At 33.2% G+C, this 16,575-nt stretch overlaps 1 protein-coding gene across 2 annotated transcripts in view; it reads right to left on the reverse strand.

Annotated features, from left to right (window-relative positions):
* PSMD14 (proteasome 26S subunit, non-ATPase 14) overlaps positions 1-16,575 on the reverse strand; it is a 109,183-nt gene that overhangs the window by 36,384 nt on the left and 56,224 nt on the right. For both annotated transcript variants that reach the window (XM_051986275.1, XM_051986274.1), the window contains 4 exons: positions 6,211-6,282; positions 5,855-5,974; positions 3,776-3,846; positions 2,563-2,713 (listed from right to left, as the gene is read on the reverse strand). In XM_051986275.1, coding sequence (XP_051842235.1) covers positions 2,563-2,713; positions 3,776-3,846; positions 5,855-5,974; positions 6,211-6,282 — 414 coding nt within the window. The remainder of the gene's footprint in view (positions 1-2,562; positions 2,714-3,775; positions 3,847-5,854; positions 5,975-6,210; positions 6,283-16,575) is intronic.

Raw genomic sequence — 16,575 nt, forward strand, 5'->3', positions numbered from 1 at the left:
ATATATTCACATTTCATTCAAATATCACTTATTTAGTAAAAATTATAAAAATGGAATATATAAAAATGCAAATAAAAAACATTTCCAAGAGGCTCCTGAATAAAGGATATAGACTCAACTTAAATATCTGACATGTAGTTTGCAATTTCAACTCTTGAGTCAACAGTTGCTTCTTTGTATGAAAAATACTACGTGTGTAAACTTAGAAATTCAAATTTATATAACAAGCAATTTGGAATGACTATTATACACGCTGGTCATGATCATTACTTATATTGACTGTAGTCCTGTAATTCTGAGACAACTTTGAAAGAATTAATATTTTCCAAATTTATTTAGGGAACTTCTGAGTAAGTAGTAATTTCTCTCTCTTCCTGTCTCTGTCTCTCTTCGTGTGTGTGTGTGTGTGTGTGTGTGTGTGTGTGTGTGTGTGTGTCTCTACATGCTTTGGTGTGATATGAAACATAAATCTAAATGTTAAAGTAAACAAATCATGTGAATTATTTATGTTAGCTATTTACAGACTTTGTTGAAATATCTTCCCATATCAAACACTAAACCTGTATTATATAATTTCTTCATAAAATTCAAGATATTTGCCATGAAAACTATTATGAAATTTTCAATTATATGACTATTCCAGAATGTGAAACCTTGCTCTATTTGTTAATATGTCTACATTTCTTTCACAAAATAAAAAAAAATAAGTCATAAAAATACAAATCAACATTCAATAATCTAAAATATTGTATTTTAGTTAGGTCTCTAATCCTCAGGACTACAATATGTGTGCCATGTTTAAAGAAACTATAAGATCAAACATGCAAAATATGTTGCACAAGACTATTTTAAATAATGTTTTCTTTCATTACATTTCAGTTATTTTTTTTCTCTTCAAAGTATCCTCTTCTGAGTTGAGTCAAACTACCATGAAAATCAGTTTCTAACCAATGCTACAAAAACAGCACCACTTTCAATTAAAATCAGGCCTCAACGATTAATCATCACTTAAGGCAGGAAAAATTTGAAAATGATATTTGATATTCGAACTCAAAATTACTGGTTATTTTTAAAGGAAGAGGATAATAATTTTGATGGTATTAGCAGCAACAAATGAAAGAACATTTCATGTAAGGGATGAGAATTAAAATTTTGTGATGGAATACCATAAGTTAATTTTAAAAAGAAACTAGCAAAAATCAATGCCTTTAATTTCTTTTCCCTCTTGTATACTGGTTAAATAACCACACATAGTCAAAGGAATTAAATTAGTAAAAAGATTTTTATCCACTAACGTTATCAGACGCTATTTATTTTGAATTTCTCTTATAATAGTAGTTTCTTTTATTTCTTTTGTGGGCAGCTTCTATCTTGAAAAGCTAAATCAAGACTAATAAGATCATGATTTAGGAAAGACCCCATCACAATGATATGTCATCAGAAATGGTTAGACTATAAATTCATGACAGATAAGTACTCTGAAATAACAGTAATATTGTTTGTTTGAATATGTGGTAAATGTAATCTGCACTACTACTATAATACAGGTTGGATATATTGCAAGTCACTATTTATTTTAAGTAATATAAAAAGTATTTACAAAATTGCATAAAAAAGACTCCATAAATATATTGTGATTTTAACGATTATTCTGCACTACAATAGAAGTACATGCTCAAACAAGACACCTCAGCAGTATTTTAAAGCAGTAACCACCTAGCCAATTTCTGTACGTTCTGTAGTTTTTCTAATCCACTCTCCCTGTGGTTGAGCAAAATCGAATTGCCTCTCACATTTGCAGACAGCTCTGTGAAGGTGATAATAGAGCTGCTCCCTGCTGTCATGAGGCAGGAAATAGGAAAATGGCATATGGGGCTAGAAAGAAAGAAATAAAAAAAAAAAAGGAACTAAACAAGAACAAAAGAGATTTCAACAAAGGACAACTATAACCCAATATGCTTTGCAAGTTAATCTCTTTTCAGAATCATTTAACATACTTAATCATTCATCTGTGTCCTCACTCAAAAATGTGAATGGTTGAGACCCAGTCTTTGGGGTAAGTTTGCATTGTCTAAAACATTTGGAACACACAACGCCAGAAAGTGTCGTGTGCAACATCTGCAAAACAAAGCCTTGTAACTAGCTGTTAAAGTCCTGTACTCAGCCCCACTTACTATTCATAAATGTAGTTTGTTTAAACCATTTGTCAAAATATTAATAAAACATTTGGGTCTGGGGTTATCACTCCTAAATGATCTTTCAAATCATTAAGGGGTTAAAAAACAGTTATTTAAATGGCAGTTGACTAAATTTGGAACAATCACAGAATTTAAAAATCAATAATGATATTCTTAATATACAGGGGAATACGTTTAGAGATTTTCATGCTTTGTTTATTAACTTCAATTGTGAACTGAATCTAATTATGGATAAAATTTGTAATGAATTAAATTAATTTGTAATGAAATAATTAAATGGGTCACTGAGATGCTATGCTAATAAAAAAGGACTTAGATATAGACCCATCAACATCTCACACCCCAAAAGAAAAACAAACTCTACCTTTCCTTTGACACTTTGAATGGGATCCACTACGACTGCTACGGCTCTTTCCGACAAGGCTTCAAAGCTCTGCTGAGTATTGATATCCACACCAGAAAGCCAACAGCCAAAGCCAGGGTGACTATGATACCAACCAACAACCATCTCAGGCCTGAAACAAAGAGGGCATTCAGGGACTCCTAAATGGAAGTAGTAAAACATTTATGATATGAACAGAAATACTATACTAACAGGGTATAAATTAAGAAGAGATGAAAAAACACACAGGTGTGAAAAAGCACCATTAGAAACACTGAAATTTTTCACCATATTATCTTGAAAACATGGAAAGGAATCGGTGTGACAAAAGAGTGCTATCATTAAGATACACATTAGCAGTGGTGGGTGAGGCTTGCAGTTTTTCACCCTGTTGCCACACTTGCCTGGAGCCAGTTTTTTACCCTTCAGCATTCAAGTAAACATCGACCCCTTAACTCCTTAACTCTGGGAGTTGCCTTCTCCAGGCATAAAGTCCGTTGTGAACAACGGACACTGGGATCCACTGTCATGAAAGTATTAAATATCAATTAAACCAGCAGTAGAACTAGGAACTCAGTCAAAAAGCAATTTGCACTGTTCTGTTCAGCTGCTGAGCCTTTTGTTAACATGAATTTTGAAGTTTTTTCTACAGTAAAAGAATCTGAGCGCAAAAAAAAAAAAAAAAGACAACTGTTGAGAGGTTTCGTTTGAAATCACCAAAATTGATAGACTAAGATTATGTTTTACTACTTCTCCTGTCTTTACACCTAAATGGTAATCCACATGCCTATAGATTTAAATATTCAAAATTCGAATATACTTGTAACTATCAAGACAAGTGGAAAACACAAGCCTTTTCATTTTTAAGCGACTAGATAGTAAGTCCATATGCTGAAGAGAAGGGAGCTACAGCCCAGGCTGTATTTTTACAAGAGAGAGGCAAGAATTTTAATGTGAGGCAATTTGCTGGTTGGCAAGTTTCTATGATTTTTGTAAATCAGGGAGGGAAAAGATAACTAGGTAGGTGACACACCACAGTCATATTGATAATACTTTTATGTCAAGTGAATTTTTTCCAGTGATAATATCCACAAATATACTTAACTGTGAGGTGTGTATCTGAAAAATCAAACAGTTTATATAGCATATGAAATGTTTTCAACTACTTATTTATATGTTGATTTGAAACCCTTACCTTCCTGTCTGCTTCAGCATATCCAACATTTTGGCTTGGAATACTGGATCAACTGCCTCTACACTGACACCCTGGTTTAGAAAGATGATTAGCTTTAGCACATAAGGAACTTTTGGAGGAAAATATAAACAAACAAAAACAGTCACAATGCAAGGTGAATTGACACTTCCACAGAAATACCAATGGAATCTCTTTTTACTTGAAAGTTTAATCTCCTTGAAAATCCAGTTATTTAAACAATTCTTTGAGGTGGTGATACTTAAAATCAGATCACCTGATACTGATATATTAACTTCAGTCAATTACATTTCAAATGTTTCCCAAACTCTTCATTGTTAATAATTTAGAAAGATTTAATCCACTTTTTATGCTTTATAATCAGATAACTATGAAATTATTCTAGTTTCTGGTTGGATCATTAGATTTATCCTGTGTCAATTCTATTTCCACCAGTCAATAAGTATGCATTTATTAACTCCTTATTACTCAATGAAGAAGGTCTTAGATGACCTCTTAAGTTCTTCTTCCAGCTTTATGTCTAGGAGTTATAATTTCAAGATTAGTTTGATCAAACTTCATTCTCAATAGGCAAATAAATATTCTACATTTATTCTGTTAGCATAAAAATATCCTAAATATTTTCCTCATATATTTTGCCTAAAGAAATACATAACTTGACTACTGGCTTAATTTCAATGTCTTTTGACAACAATAATATCCTCAAACATGAACTATATTCCAGGAAAGCTAGAGCAGATCAATCACCATGGCTTTAAAATTAACATATTTTCCCAACAATGTATCCAAAATGGGATTTTTAGAAAGATCCCATAGAGTCATATTACTTAACTGACAACAGTTTTCCAACTCATCATTTCTTTTATAAGACCATACATTATAAATGGATAACAACGGAATGTCACATTGTTAACTCCAGTTATTTTATAAATTCATGCATTAACATAAACATTTCCTCAAAAGATATCCTTAATATTTTGGACTCAAAATTAAAAGAAACCTTTTCAGAGAGAAAACTTTCTATTCGTATTTATGCACAGTGATTTTGGTAATCAAAGTTATTTCATAACATATTATTGTTGTAAACAAGCAATTATAGAGAAATTATAAGATTTTCCTTTGAAAATGCTTGCCTCAGAGGGACTGGTTGCTGATACAAAACAGTTAAGGAAGAAATTTGTTGCTCTCTTGTTAACTTATAATTAAAATCAAAGTCTCATGATTTTCTTCTTCAAACTCTGGCACTGTGCATTTAATGTAACAAGGGTCAACACATTGTCAATGCTTTTATAAATCCAAATACGGATATAATTCTTTCTTTAACTATGTGAAAATATGAAAAAAAAAAACATAAAAAAAAAGAAAAAAATGAATTCTAAAATGGAATGAATACAATATAGTTAAATTAAGAGTAATTTAGACATCTGTCCTGTTGTATTATATTCTGCTTTTAGTCCCACAGAGCTATAATGGCTTATCTGATATGTTGTTAGTAAAATGCTTAACATCTTTAAAAACTTATGAGAAAATGATAAAAATGCACCTATCTATACTAGTCATATATATTCCTTCCAAAATCAAAAAGCATTAAGGAAGACAATGGATTTCTTGCAAAGAAACAAACACACTGTATACTTTTGTAAATAATCTACCTCATCTGGGGAAAAGAAAACATTTTTTGTGATTTCTATACAGCCTTTTAAGTATTTTTTATTTAAAGTATTAAAAGGGACATATTTTTCAAATTTATTGGAAACAAAACCCAAAACTATTTACTAAATTCAAGCTTTAGAGTAGATTTTCAATTACAGTACTGATATCCTTTCCTTCATATATCCTATTTAAGTTTAATATGCTATTTTATTTCAAAGTCTAAAAGTGCTGATGAGGAGAGCTAGATCTAGGACATGTTCTAGAAATTTCTATCATTAATATTGTCATTTTTTTCCCCCTCTGTTGGGAAAAAACAAAATGGAACATGATGAAAAGTTATTTAGCATAGAAAAAGGAAAAAAAAAAAAAACACTTTTACTTGCAAGAAGAAACTATAAAAGTACTCACTGTTCCTGACTGTGGCATAGCAAACACATCAATCACTCTGACGGTGTAATCATCAACAAATTCTCCAAGCATCAAACCCATAACTTCCATTGGAACTCCAGCACGACCATGTTTCAACATCTGTAAAGAAGAATGAACTGGATTCAAGGCTTACATGACTAAGAAATCTATTTGCCCTATCGGACTTTCCCCATCCCCCAACTAATTTTTCTTCAGAGTAGAAAAACTGTTCATTTTAGATGATTAAAACAAATTACCTCTGAAAGTGTGGGTTAACACGAAATATATGATTTGGAATAAAATCAAAATAATCAATAATCTAATAAAGCTGCAACAAGGACAGTGGCTCTACTTACTTTCAATAGTGCCAAAGAAGAGATATAAACTTGTTCTGCTGTATCTACTGCTGGAGCATCTGTAGGTGGCCCCTAAAAAAACAAGATAATCAATAAGTACTATCAAATACTTGCCTAACTATCCAAAGTTAATTAAAATCCATCCCCTGCTTCAGCTAAAGGTAACTTGTAGAATTAAGGCTATGATAGTTCTCTGCAGATATACAAGTACAATGGGGGGTAAAAATGAACCTTCAGTCCCTAGGTATAAAAGCTGTGTGCAAAATACTCTGCCCCTCCCTTTATGAATATTTTTTTTTCCCAAAATTAACACTGTTGCCTAAGGTGTGAACAACTAGTTGAGGGAGCTATGGCACAACACTGAAATGTTTCAGAAAACTCAACCAGAACCAGACAGTGCTATTAATCATGGTGTGTCCTCTAATGAGTAAAAAGGACAAATTAATGAAATCATCATCAAAAGGTTCTAAATCTATTTTGAAACTAAATCAATACCATACAAAACTCTGTGTGTGTGTGTGTGTGTGTGTGTGTGTGTGGTTGTTATCAGCTAGAAGTTTAAAATCTTAGAAATATGACTTCAATAAGAGCACACATGATCAATCATGCTTTAAAAAAATTCTAGATACCAAATGATTCTAGAAATCAATGTGATTAATTACTTTTGCAATTATAGTCTCAGAATCCTCATATTACTTTCCTTACTAGAATATATATTTTCAGATTGTAGATGAAAAAAGCCAACAATTCAAATTATAAATAAATATAATTATAAATTATAAATAATCCCTACAAATTCATGTCACACTTTTAAATCCATGTGTATTATGTCTACACACATATAGTTACAGCATACATTAGACGCATTTGCTAAATGTCTAATTCTATTCTATGGAGTTGTGTGTGTGTGTTTAATAAAGAATTCAACAAGTCTTAAAGAAGGGATTAGAAGAATACTTCTTAAGGATGTTATAGAGATTACAGACTTCCACTTATACAATTCTGTGATAAAACTAACACTTCTAAAAATATACTATCTACACCATGTATAGAAATGACTAGAGATATATATGGCTGAGAAAAGACCAGGTAAGATGAGAACACACTGAGAACTAATGACTACTTTAAAGTGACCTGAAATACAGTAGAGTAGGGAAAATATGGGTTTTAATGACAAATAGGCATCTGGATCATGGTATATACTCATTTTGGCTTGTTTCCTTACTTGTAAGATACAATGAACCCACTTGCCCCCTTTTCTATTAATTTTCTCATAATTTTTATTAAAATCATTGAATTGGCTTTAATATGTTAAATGATTAACATCAGCATTAGCCATTATCCAAGGTACTGCTTCATTATTCCCCTTGTATAGAGGCATACTTGAAATAGGATAAATTATGTAATACCCATTAAAATGACTTTCTTTTTTGGGAAAGGAACTAGAGTCAAGGAGCTAACCTTTTTTCCCTACAGGCCAGTATTGAAACCAAGATGGTATAGCAGAAAAAACACTGGCTTTGGAGTTAGAGGACCCTGGTTCAAATCCTGGCTCTCTTGCCACTTAACCTCTCTGGGCTTCAGTTTCCTCATCTGAAAAAAAAGAAATGAGGGAATAGTACTGGATGACCTGCAAGGTTCTTTTGGATGCAGCAAAAGGCAAAAGAAAGTCAAATGGGCAATTACCCCAAATTGATAGCCTAATCTAAACAGAGGTACAAGTATATGCAAATAAATGTACTATATAGGTACTTGTAAGTGTAGTAAGGTTTAGGCTATCAGTAAAATGAACTCTCAACGGGTTATTTTTACCTTCTGAATCCAATTCTCCCTGTGCAAAAAGAGAACTGTTCGGTTCTGAAAACATATATTGTATCTAGGATATACTGCAACATATCTAACATATATAGGACTGCTTGCCATCTAGGGGAGGGGGTGGAGGGAGGGAGGGGAAAAATCGGAACAGAAGCGAGTGCAAGGGATAATGTTGTAAAAAAATGACCCTGACATGGATTCTGTCAATATAAAGTTATTATAAAATAAAATAAAATATATATTTTTTTTAAAAAATGAACTCTCAAGGTAACTGCCAAGTTGCCAGACATAACTGAATATTCTCTACTAAAGATCTACTTTGACACCACATGAGAACAAGGTGAGATGATTCTACATTTTCTAAAACTGAAAGAGCATTAAATATGAATCCAAATAATTGAGCATGAGTTCACTATTTGAAAACCAGATGAGCTGAATTTGGCAAATCTTCCTACTAAGTTGGTTCTAAGTTGATTTTTTTCCCCTCCTCTGGCTATAATAACTTTCCAAAACCATCTATTAAGTTTCATTGTCATCTATGTTGGTAAGGAGAAGTTATAATAAAAACATTATACTTTTAAATATGCAAGTATTCAGATAAACATATGTCCACCACATTGCTCTTATTAATAACAGCCATTATGCAAAAACTATTTGATAAATCTGTATTTTAAAAAATGTTCAGTGTCTCTAACACTACATTCCCAAGTCTTTTTGGAAGTTTAAAAGCAATTTTTAAAGTCCTCATGCAATCAGAGCAGATCAAATACAACTCATAATATTTCAGAAGAACCTATTACATCACAGATTGCTAAATATAGAACACAATTTTTCTACTGAGGCCCAAAACAATTCAATAACTTGGTCAAGGTCATAATGTTACTTAGTGTTAGAGAAAGAGACTAGATTCTAGTAATCCTAATTTCTAGTGTAATAATCTAATATATGTTACTACTACCTGTTAGTTACAAATGAAATGTCTTTATCATGAGCCTATTTAAAGTTGCTTTAATAATTTATAAATTAATTAAAAAATTAAAGCTATAACAAAAGAAGCAATCATAACTAAACATTTTTCTCAAGGCATCATAATTTGGGGTAAGGGAATCATAATTACATAATTAAGCTCTTTGTACATATCATTCTCCCCAAGGTCCTTGAGGGTTCAATCATACTTGTTTACTAGCTGTCCCTCACACACACACACAACACACACACACACACACACACACACACACAGCCTCATCTCATCGCTGTCTGTGTATAACTGGAATGTTCTCCTTCCTAACCTCAGAACCTCTGATTTCTTTCAGCTCATTTATCACCTTTCTCAGTTACCTCAGCAGTCAGAGCCTTCTTTCTAAGACTACCTTCTATTTTATAATTAGCTTTCATACATCTATAGTACAGAAGTTCCTTTAGACCAGGGTCTCCTTTCAGTTTTTTCTTGCAAAGGGCTTGGCACATAGTAAGTTGTTTCTCTCTCATTCTCTCTCTCTCTCTCTCTCTCTCTCTCTCTCTCTCTCTCTCTCTCTCTTTCACATACACACACACACACACACACACACACACACACACACACGTGAAAACAAATTTTTAACTTTTTTTTAAAGTTGAGTTTTAAATTCTAATCCTCTCTTCTCTAACCTATCTGAGACTATAAATAATCTGATATAGGCTATATATGTGTATTAAAACATTTCCATCTTGGTTGCTTTGTATATGAAAACTCCAATGGGGAGCTAGTTGGTATAGCAGATAGAGCATTGGTCCCTAAGTCAGGAGGACTGGAATTCAAATCCAGCCTCAGACTATCTGGCTGTGTGACCCTGAGCAAGTAACTAAACCTCAAGTGTCTCAGAAACAAACAAACAAACAAACAAACCTACAAAAAAAGAAAAAAATTAAAGTGAAAAATAGTATGCTTTGTATTCAGACAATATTCTTTTTTCTAAAGACAGTTTTTTCATGATGAATCCTTTGGGATCTTGTACTGTTGAGAGTAGCTACATCATTCGCAATTTTGTTGTTACTGGGTCCAATACTCTTCTGGTTCTGCTCAATTTATTTGCATAAGTTCATATAACATGTCTTTCCAGCTTTTTTTCTGAAATTATGCTTCTTGCCATTTCTTGTAGCACAGTAGCATTCAATACATTGAGTTTGAGTTCTCAAGCCCAAACCTAAAGACAAGCTAAGTGTAGTGAAATGCTTTATGAACTATTCTATTAGAGACTTATATGAGATGGGATCACTTACAAAGATCTGCTTTTAAACATCTACCTTTGAAAGTTCTTTCTCGCCCACAATTACACTCATTATCTCTAACTGGCTGACTCTAAAAGGCATCTAAATCAGAGCTTCTTAAACTTTTTCTAGTTACAACAACCCTTTTTCACCCTAGAAATTTTTATGTGACCCTAGGTATATAGGTATATAAAACAGGTATACAAATCAAGTATTTTATTGATAATAAATCATAGTTTTGTAATTTAATTTGCATATTAAGTCATGAGACTATATAGGATTGTGATCTTTAGTTTAAGAAGCTGCAATCTAAATAACCAGTCTGCCCTTACCTACAAACACTCATAGGAATCTCATTCAGATATGAGACCAACACCAAAAAAATGAATATAAAGGGTAATATTCAAAACCAAATTCATCACATTCACCCCTCAAATTTGTTTTTTACACATAATGGCACAAATTCCTTAATCTTCCATGTAGAAACCTTGGAATAATCTTTAAGTCTTTTTCCTTCATGCTTTTTGTTTCAATCTATCAATGAATATGATAAGCATAAGGATAATACTATAATAAGCAACATAACAAAAAGGATAGATAAGGATGTAAAATTTCCAGAAAATTTACATCTGTAGGGAAGATGTCACCCAGTCCCTAACCATTTTTGTGCAGAATGAAATTAATGCAGTATTTCCCTTTTTCCCAACATCCTTTACAGATCTAAAAATCATTGTTGGTTTAATAAATGAAAGAAAAGGCATTTATCAAGTATTTGCTATAAGTCAAGAACTATACAGCATGCACAGGAAATAACAAATAGTGAGACAATCTTTGCTTCCAAGGAACTAATATTCTAATGGGGAGGAGACAACACATAAAAGAAAGTTAAGTTGCAAGGCAGATGAAAAACTCCAGAAGTTCCAAGGGTGCAGGGTCCACGGTTCCTTATATTTCTCCAAGAAGTTTAATGACAAAGACAAGGCATTGAAGAGCACAGAGGAAGGGCATATAAGAAGTGCTGGATGGAGCACCATAGATGGGAATAATAAGGCAAGCAGTTCTCAAATTCTTTAGACAGTAGGCGGCCATTGACTTCCACTTCATCTAAAGCCTGTGAGAAATGAAGGAGCTCAGGGAAGAGTAACATACAGGGTGGCAGGTTTTCTCATTGTTTGGGGATCCCAAAGGGAAAAGTGGAAAGCAGGAAGGGTGTGGGGGAGAGAATAAAGATTCCAATTTATCAGTGACATTTTCCCACCACTAGCAGTGTTGATGGGAATATTTCTTAACTGCATTTTATATAATAGGATATATAATGAAAAGTATTATTTGATGTATATACATTTTAACTAATTTATTCAAGTAATTACACCCATAGGTTAATATAATAGAATTTACTAAAGGGTTTTTTTAAATAAACAAATGAAACCACCAACTTTCTAAGGAATTTCATGTGCCTCAGGTTTTCTTTTGCAATTTTATGCAGAGATTCTCAAACGGATCTATGATCTCAATTCAGAAAGTCCTTCTAATGACGAAGATGACAATCCCTCTATGCCTGCCTCTCTTCTATAACACTACCCCTTTTCTCCCATAAATTCCCCACAGGGAATTACAATGCGCTGGAAGCCTTCTGTGCTTTCGGCTAACACTGGGGGATTTATCAATGGAATACACTGGCTGTCAACCTGGTATTCCTTGTTTGTCACAAGATGAACATATCTTATTGTCCTATTATACATTTACTTGACAAGATTGTTCACTTCTGTTCTTTGGAGTTCCTAACTGCTTCTATGCTTTAGCCTGCTCACAACTATAATACATCACTCCATTGCTCTTTGTGTGATTTATTTTAATTTCTTTAAAAGCAGTTGTATTCTACATCCTGCTGCCTTACAGCAACATCAGTAGAAAATCTTAAAAATATTGTGCCTTTGCTTTCAAGGGGGGAGAAAAGGGGGGAGGGAGGGAAGCAGAAAGAGAGAGAGAGAGAGAGAGAAAGAGAGAGAGAGAGAGAGAGAGAGAGAGAAAACGAGAACAATAACTCCTCACTTTATATACTTTTATAACATCTCCTGCCTCTGGTCTCTTCTCTCTACTCACATAGCTAACATCTTAATACCAGGTCCTTGATATCAATTTTTGTTTAGATTATTGCAATATATAGGCTCCCAAATGGACTCCCTCACCATTCCAGTCATCACCATCCTTATAGATCTAACCATGTGACTAACCTATTCAACTTAACCCAGGAGTTTCACATCTAGAATGAAATATAAATTACTTTGTTTAACTTTTAAAGTTCTATATAATCTCGTCCCAACCTATCTTTCCTGCCTCATTTGACATTACTTCCCTCTGTATTTGAATGATCCAGACAAAGTGATTTTCTATTTTTTCATAAAAGACACTTCTCAGGACCTCTTTATAGGCTTTTCCACATACCTGGATTTTTTTTTCTTCTTCACCTCACCTCATATAGTTTTACTCTTCCTTTTAGATGAGGCTCAAGCATCATCTTCTACATGAATACTTTCTTAATTTCCTTTTCCCAAGTGTTAATGCTCTTCTTTTCAAATGACCTTGTACATATTTGTACTTAAGTCACTTTATATTTATACTGTATATTATTTCATATGCATTTGATGCCTCTTCAATTATAATGTAATTGGACTGCAAGTAACAATTACTTCCTTTTATCTTTACTGCCTAGAACATAATAGTTGCTTAATAAATATCTGCTGATTGATTGGCCTTATGCCTTTCCTGGTATTTTTTTTTTATCAGAAGATCACTAAACAGGGCTCCTTCTGTAATAAATTTTTTTTTTTGATATAATCTTGAATGATTGTAACACCTTGTTGTCAAAGTGCCTGTAAAAATGATGCTCTGTTCTACCAAATCAAATGCCTTTAAATAACCAAATACAAGATCTTAAAAATCTCCATATATTTATATTAATTATAAAATGGTAAGAAATACTAGTCCATTACTGAATATCACAAAAGCCTTCTTGTTGCTTAATACTTTTATCAATAACACTTCTGACTTATGAACAGATGATTCTTACATAGTAGACCAGGGGTCCTCAAACTTTTTAAATAGGGGGCCAGTTCACTGTCCCTCAGACTGTTGGAGGGCCGGACTATAGTAAAAACCAAAAACTTTGTTTTGTGGGTCTTTAAATAAAGAAACTTCATAGCCCTGGGTGAGAAGGATAAATGTCCTCAGATGCCACATCTGGCCTGCGGGCCATAGTTTGAGGACCCCTGTAGTAGACAGTAATCATCTAGGTTATATATCTTTACTGGTTTTCTTATCTTAGTATTAATAAGGTCTAAGAGTCTTTCTATGCCTTTAGTATCTTTGCCTCTTTCAAATATCTTGTATATTGGTCCTCAATTCTATAATAATTGTTATCACGTCTAGCACAGAACTTCTCTATATATACTTGCTTTAATCTGGTTATTTTCCCTATCTTTCTTTTCTTTAGAATGTCCTTTAAACACATCTGAGACTGTGATGTTAGTCCAAATACACTGTCTCTGACAGAGAATTTTTACAAATCATTTCTACATTAATTTTTTCAGTAATTGTCATTCCATTTTTAGCCCTTGAATATCCTTGGGATGTCTGTGTCTTATTGTGACATTGCTAACCTTTCTTAAAATTGTTTTTTGTCTTTTACTGTCCTTCTTTGCTTTATGAAATGATAGTGCTTCTAGATTCTGTTGTTTTTTTTAATGAGATTTTATAAACCAGTTTACATTCTAACTTAATGTTGTTGGCAGCCATTTCTCTCCGTCTGGCAAACAAATCAGATGTCTGCTGATTAACGCAGTTTCTAAAGCTCTTATGATCTTCTTGGTATGGTAGTAAATTTATATTGGTTAAACTTCTGGATAAAATTATTATGGTTAATGTCATTTCTATGTCTGAAACAAGCAAAAGTAAAATAGAAAATATTGATATTATAGTAAAACAAAAAAAATTCTTGTTTTCTGAACTTATTCTACTTAGTATGAAATAGTTGTAGAAAAATATATGTTTCAGAAAAAGGGCTCAAGGGCAACAAATGTCAGGTTAGACTTTTCTGCTACTGTTGAAACTGTTTTTCACCTTTAAAGATTACTTATAGGCATCATAAGCTTTTTCTCCCTCCTCCCCCAACCTTAATGCAAATAAGGAAGTTGGGGTGAGGTGGAAACACAATGAATGTAAGTCTCCCACATCTCTGCACTACCTGGAAGCCACAAATTTGACCTGGCTTTTATTACTCAGAACCACCATCACCACTACAGCAATCAACTAAGGACACACCATTGGTCAAGGTAGTCTTGAACCATCATTTAAATTAAAACCTTGAGAGTAATTGAGTTTAACAAGTTTTTATGAATTTTGTGCTCCTTATGGCCTATGACTGGCAAATTCCTTTTTCTTGCTCCTTTTTAATCTCTGATTCTAAACTGCTATATGCCTAAGTGAAAAACTATTTCTCTTGTTATATCTTTTGCACTTTCATTCTTGACCAAGTTTAACCTATGATCCCTATCTACCTTTACTTAATCTCTTTCACACGATGTTTACCTATGGATAATACACTAAGGACATTGAAATCTAGGTTTCTCCTAAATATGCTACATATATCACTTATATTTCCTCCAATGCAAATACTTCTTTCATGAAGTATTTCCAAACTTACAGGGCCAGACATAAGAGTATGCAGTTACTTTTTATTTCAGCTCCTTTAATAGTCATACCATCATCTATACTAACCTATCCAAATTTTTGATGCTATACCTATAAAGTTCCAGATCATTCTTTATCCTTTCTGAATGAGTTTAGTATTGGTTCCATCGTTTTCTCTTCCTCTTTAGCTCTTATACTTATCCTGCATGGCTTCAGTCTTAATACTGATGAACCTTGGCTCCCCAGTTCACTAGCATTTTAATACTTCTAGCTCTATTCCAAATTAGCTCTACTCATGGGATAGAGAGGTAGATCTCACCATGACCACAAAACATTCCATTTTTGTCCAAGATCTTGAATAAATTGTCCTCTACCACCACAATATTCTGTACCTCTTGTTCTATTATTGCCTTACTAACTATACTAAATGATACTTAGGATTCTCCTGATCCTCAAGGCAACCTTCAATACATAACACCCCCCCATCTCTCCCCTTAGGCTATCTACTTTGTTCTAACATCATATTTCTCCTTTCTTTCACTCCAGAATCCTTGCCCTCTTTTGCCCTGCTCTTGAATCCTGAATGAATGGTAATTCTTATCCCTGGGTCACTCCTGATGAATACTACAGGAGGGATTTGGTCCCATGATTAAGTATAAAGGAAAAACAGAAGATTTAGAGCCATGTGACGTGGGACATTCTATCTTTGACACTTAGAACTTCACTAGGTTTATGGTTTTCTTATAAAGAAAAGGGATTAGACTAGCCCTTACTACTACTATTTACTCACTTCTAATATATTCCTTATCACTTACTCCTCCCCCAGTAATGCTAACCACTTTATTTCCCAACGGACTGCTTCAATTTCTTTTTCACTGAGGAAAGACAGGCCATCTATTATTGCGAGGCTACCTCATCTATTCTCTTCACCTCAAAACCCTTCATACCTTCATCATTCCTAAGTTTCACAATAAATAGAATGCTAGACTTGTAGTGAGGAAGACCTGGATTCAAATTGCGTCTCAAGACACTAGCTATCTGATCCTAGGCAACCAACTAATTCCTCTCAGCCTCAGTTTCTCCATCAGTAAAATGGAGACAATGACAGCACTTATATCACACAAGGTCATTATGAGGATCAAGTAAGAATGTTATTCCTTTTCTCCCCAGTCTTAGACAATGAGAAAGCAATTCTCTTTGCCAATGCTAATCTTTCCATTTTTGTCCACAATCCAATGGCTCCTCTATTTCCTTCACAATCACTTTGTCTGGATGAAAAATAATTCAGGCCCTGAAAGAAGTGAAAAGTATGACTGCTGAGCTACTGATAGTGATATCTGAAAGAATACAAAGTCAGCAAAGCTAACAAAGTTGGAAAATTGCTCTGATTTTTTTTAAAAAAAGTATTCAAATAGATAATTTTCAACATTCATTTTTGTAAGATTTTGTTTCAAATTTCTATCCCTCCTCCCTTACCTATTCCCACCCCAAGACAGCAAACAACTGTTACATAGGTTAAATATGTGCAATTCTTTTAAACATATTTCCATATTTGCACATGTTAAGAAAAATCAGACGAAAAAGAAAACAAATAAAGAAAGAAAAAGATGAAAA

This window comes from Antechinus flavipes, chromosome 3, assembly GCF_016432865.1.
Source record: "Antechinus flavipes isolate AdamAnt ecotype Samford, QLD, Australia chromosome 3, AdamAnt_v2, whole genome shotgun sequence".
Taxonomy (NCBI): Eukaryota; Metazoa; Chordata; class Mammalia; order Dasyuromorphia; family Dasyuridae; genus Antechinus; species Antechinus flavipes.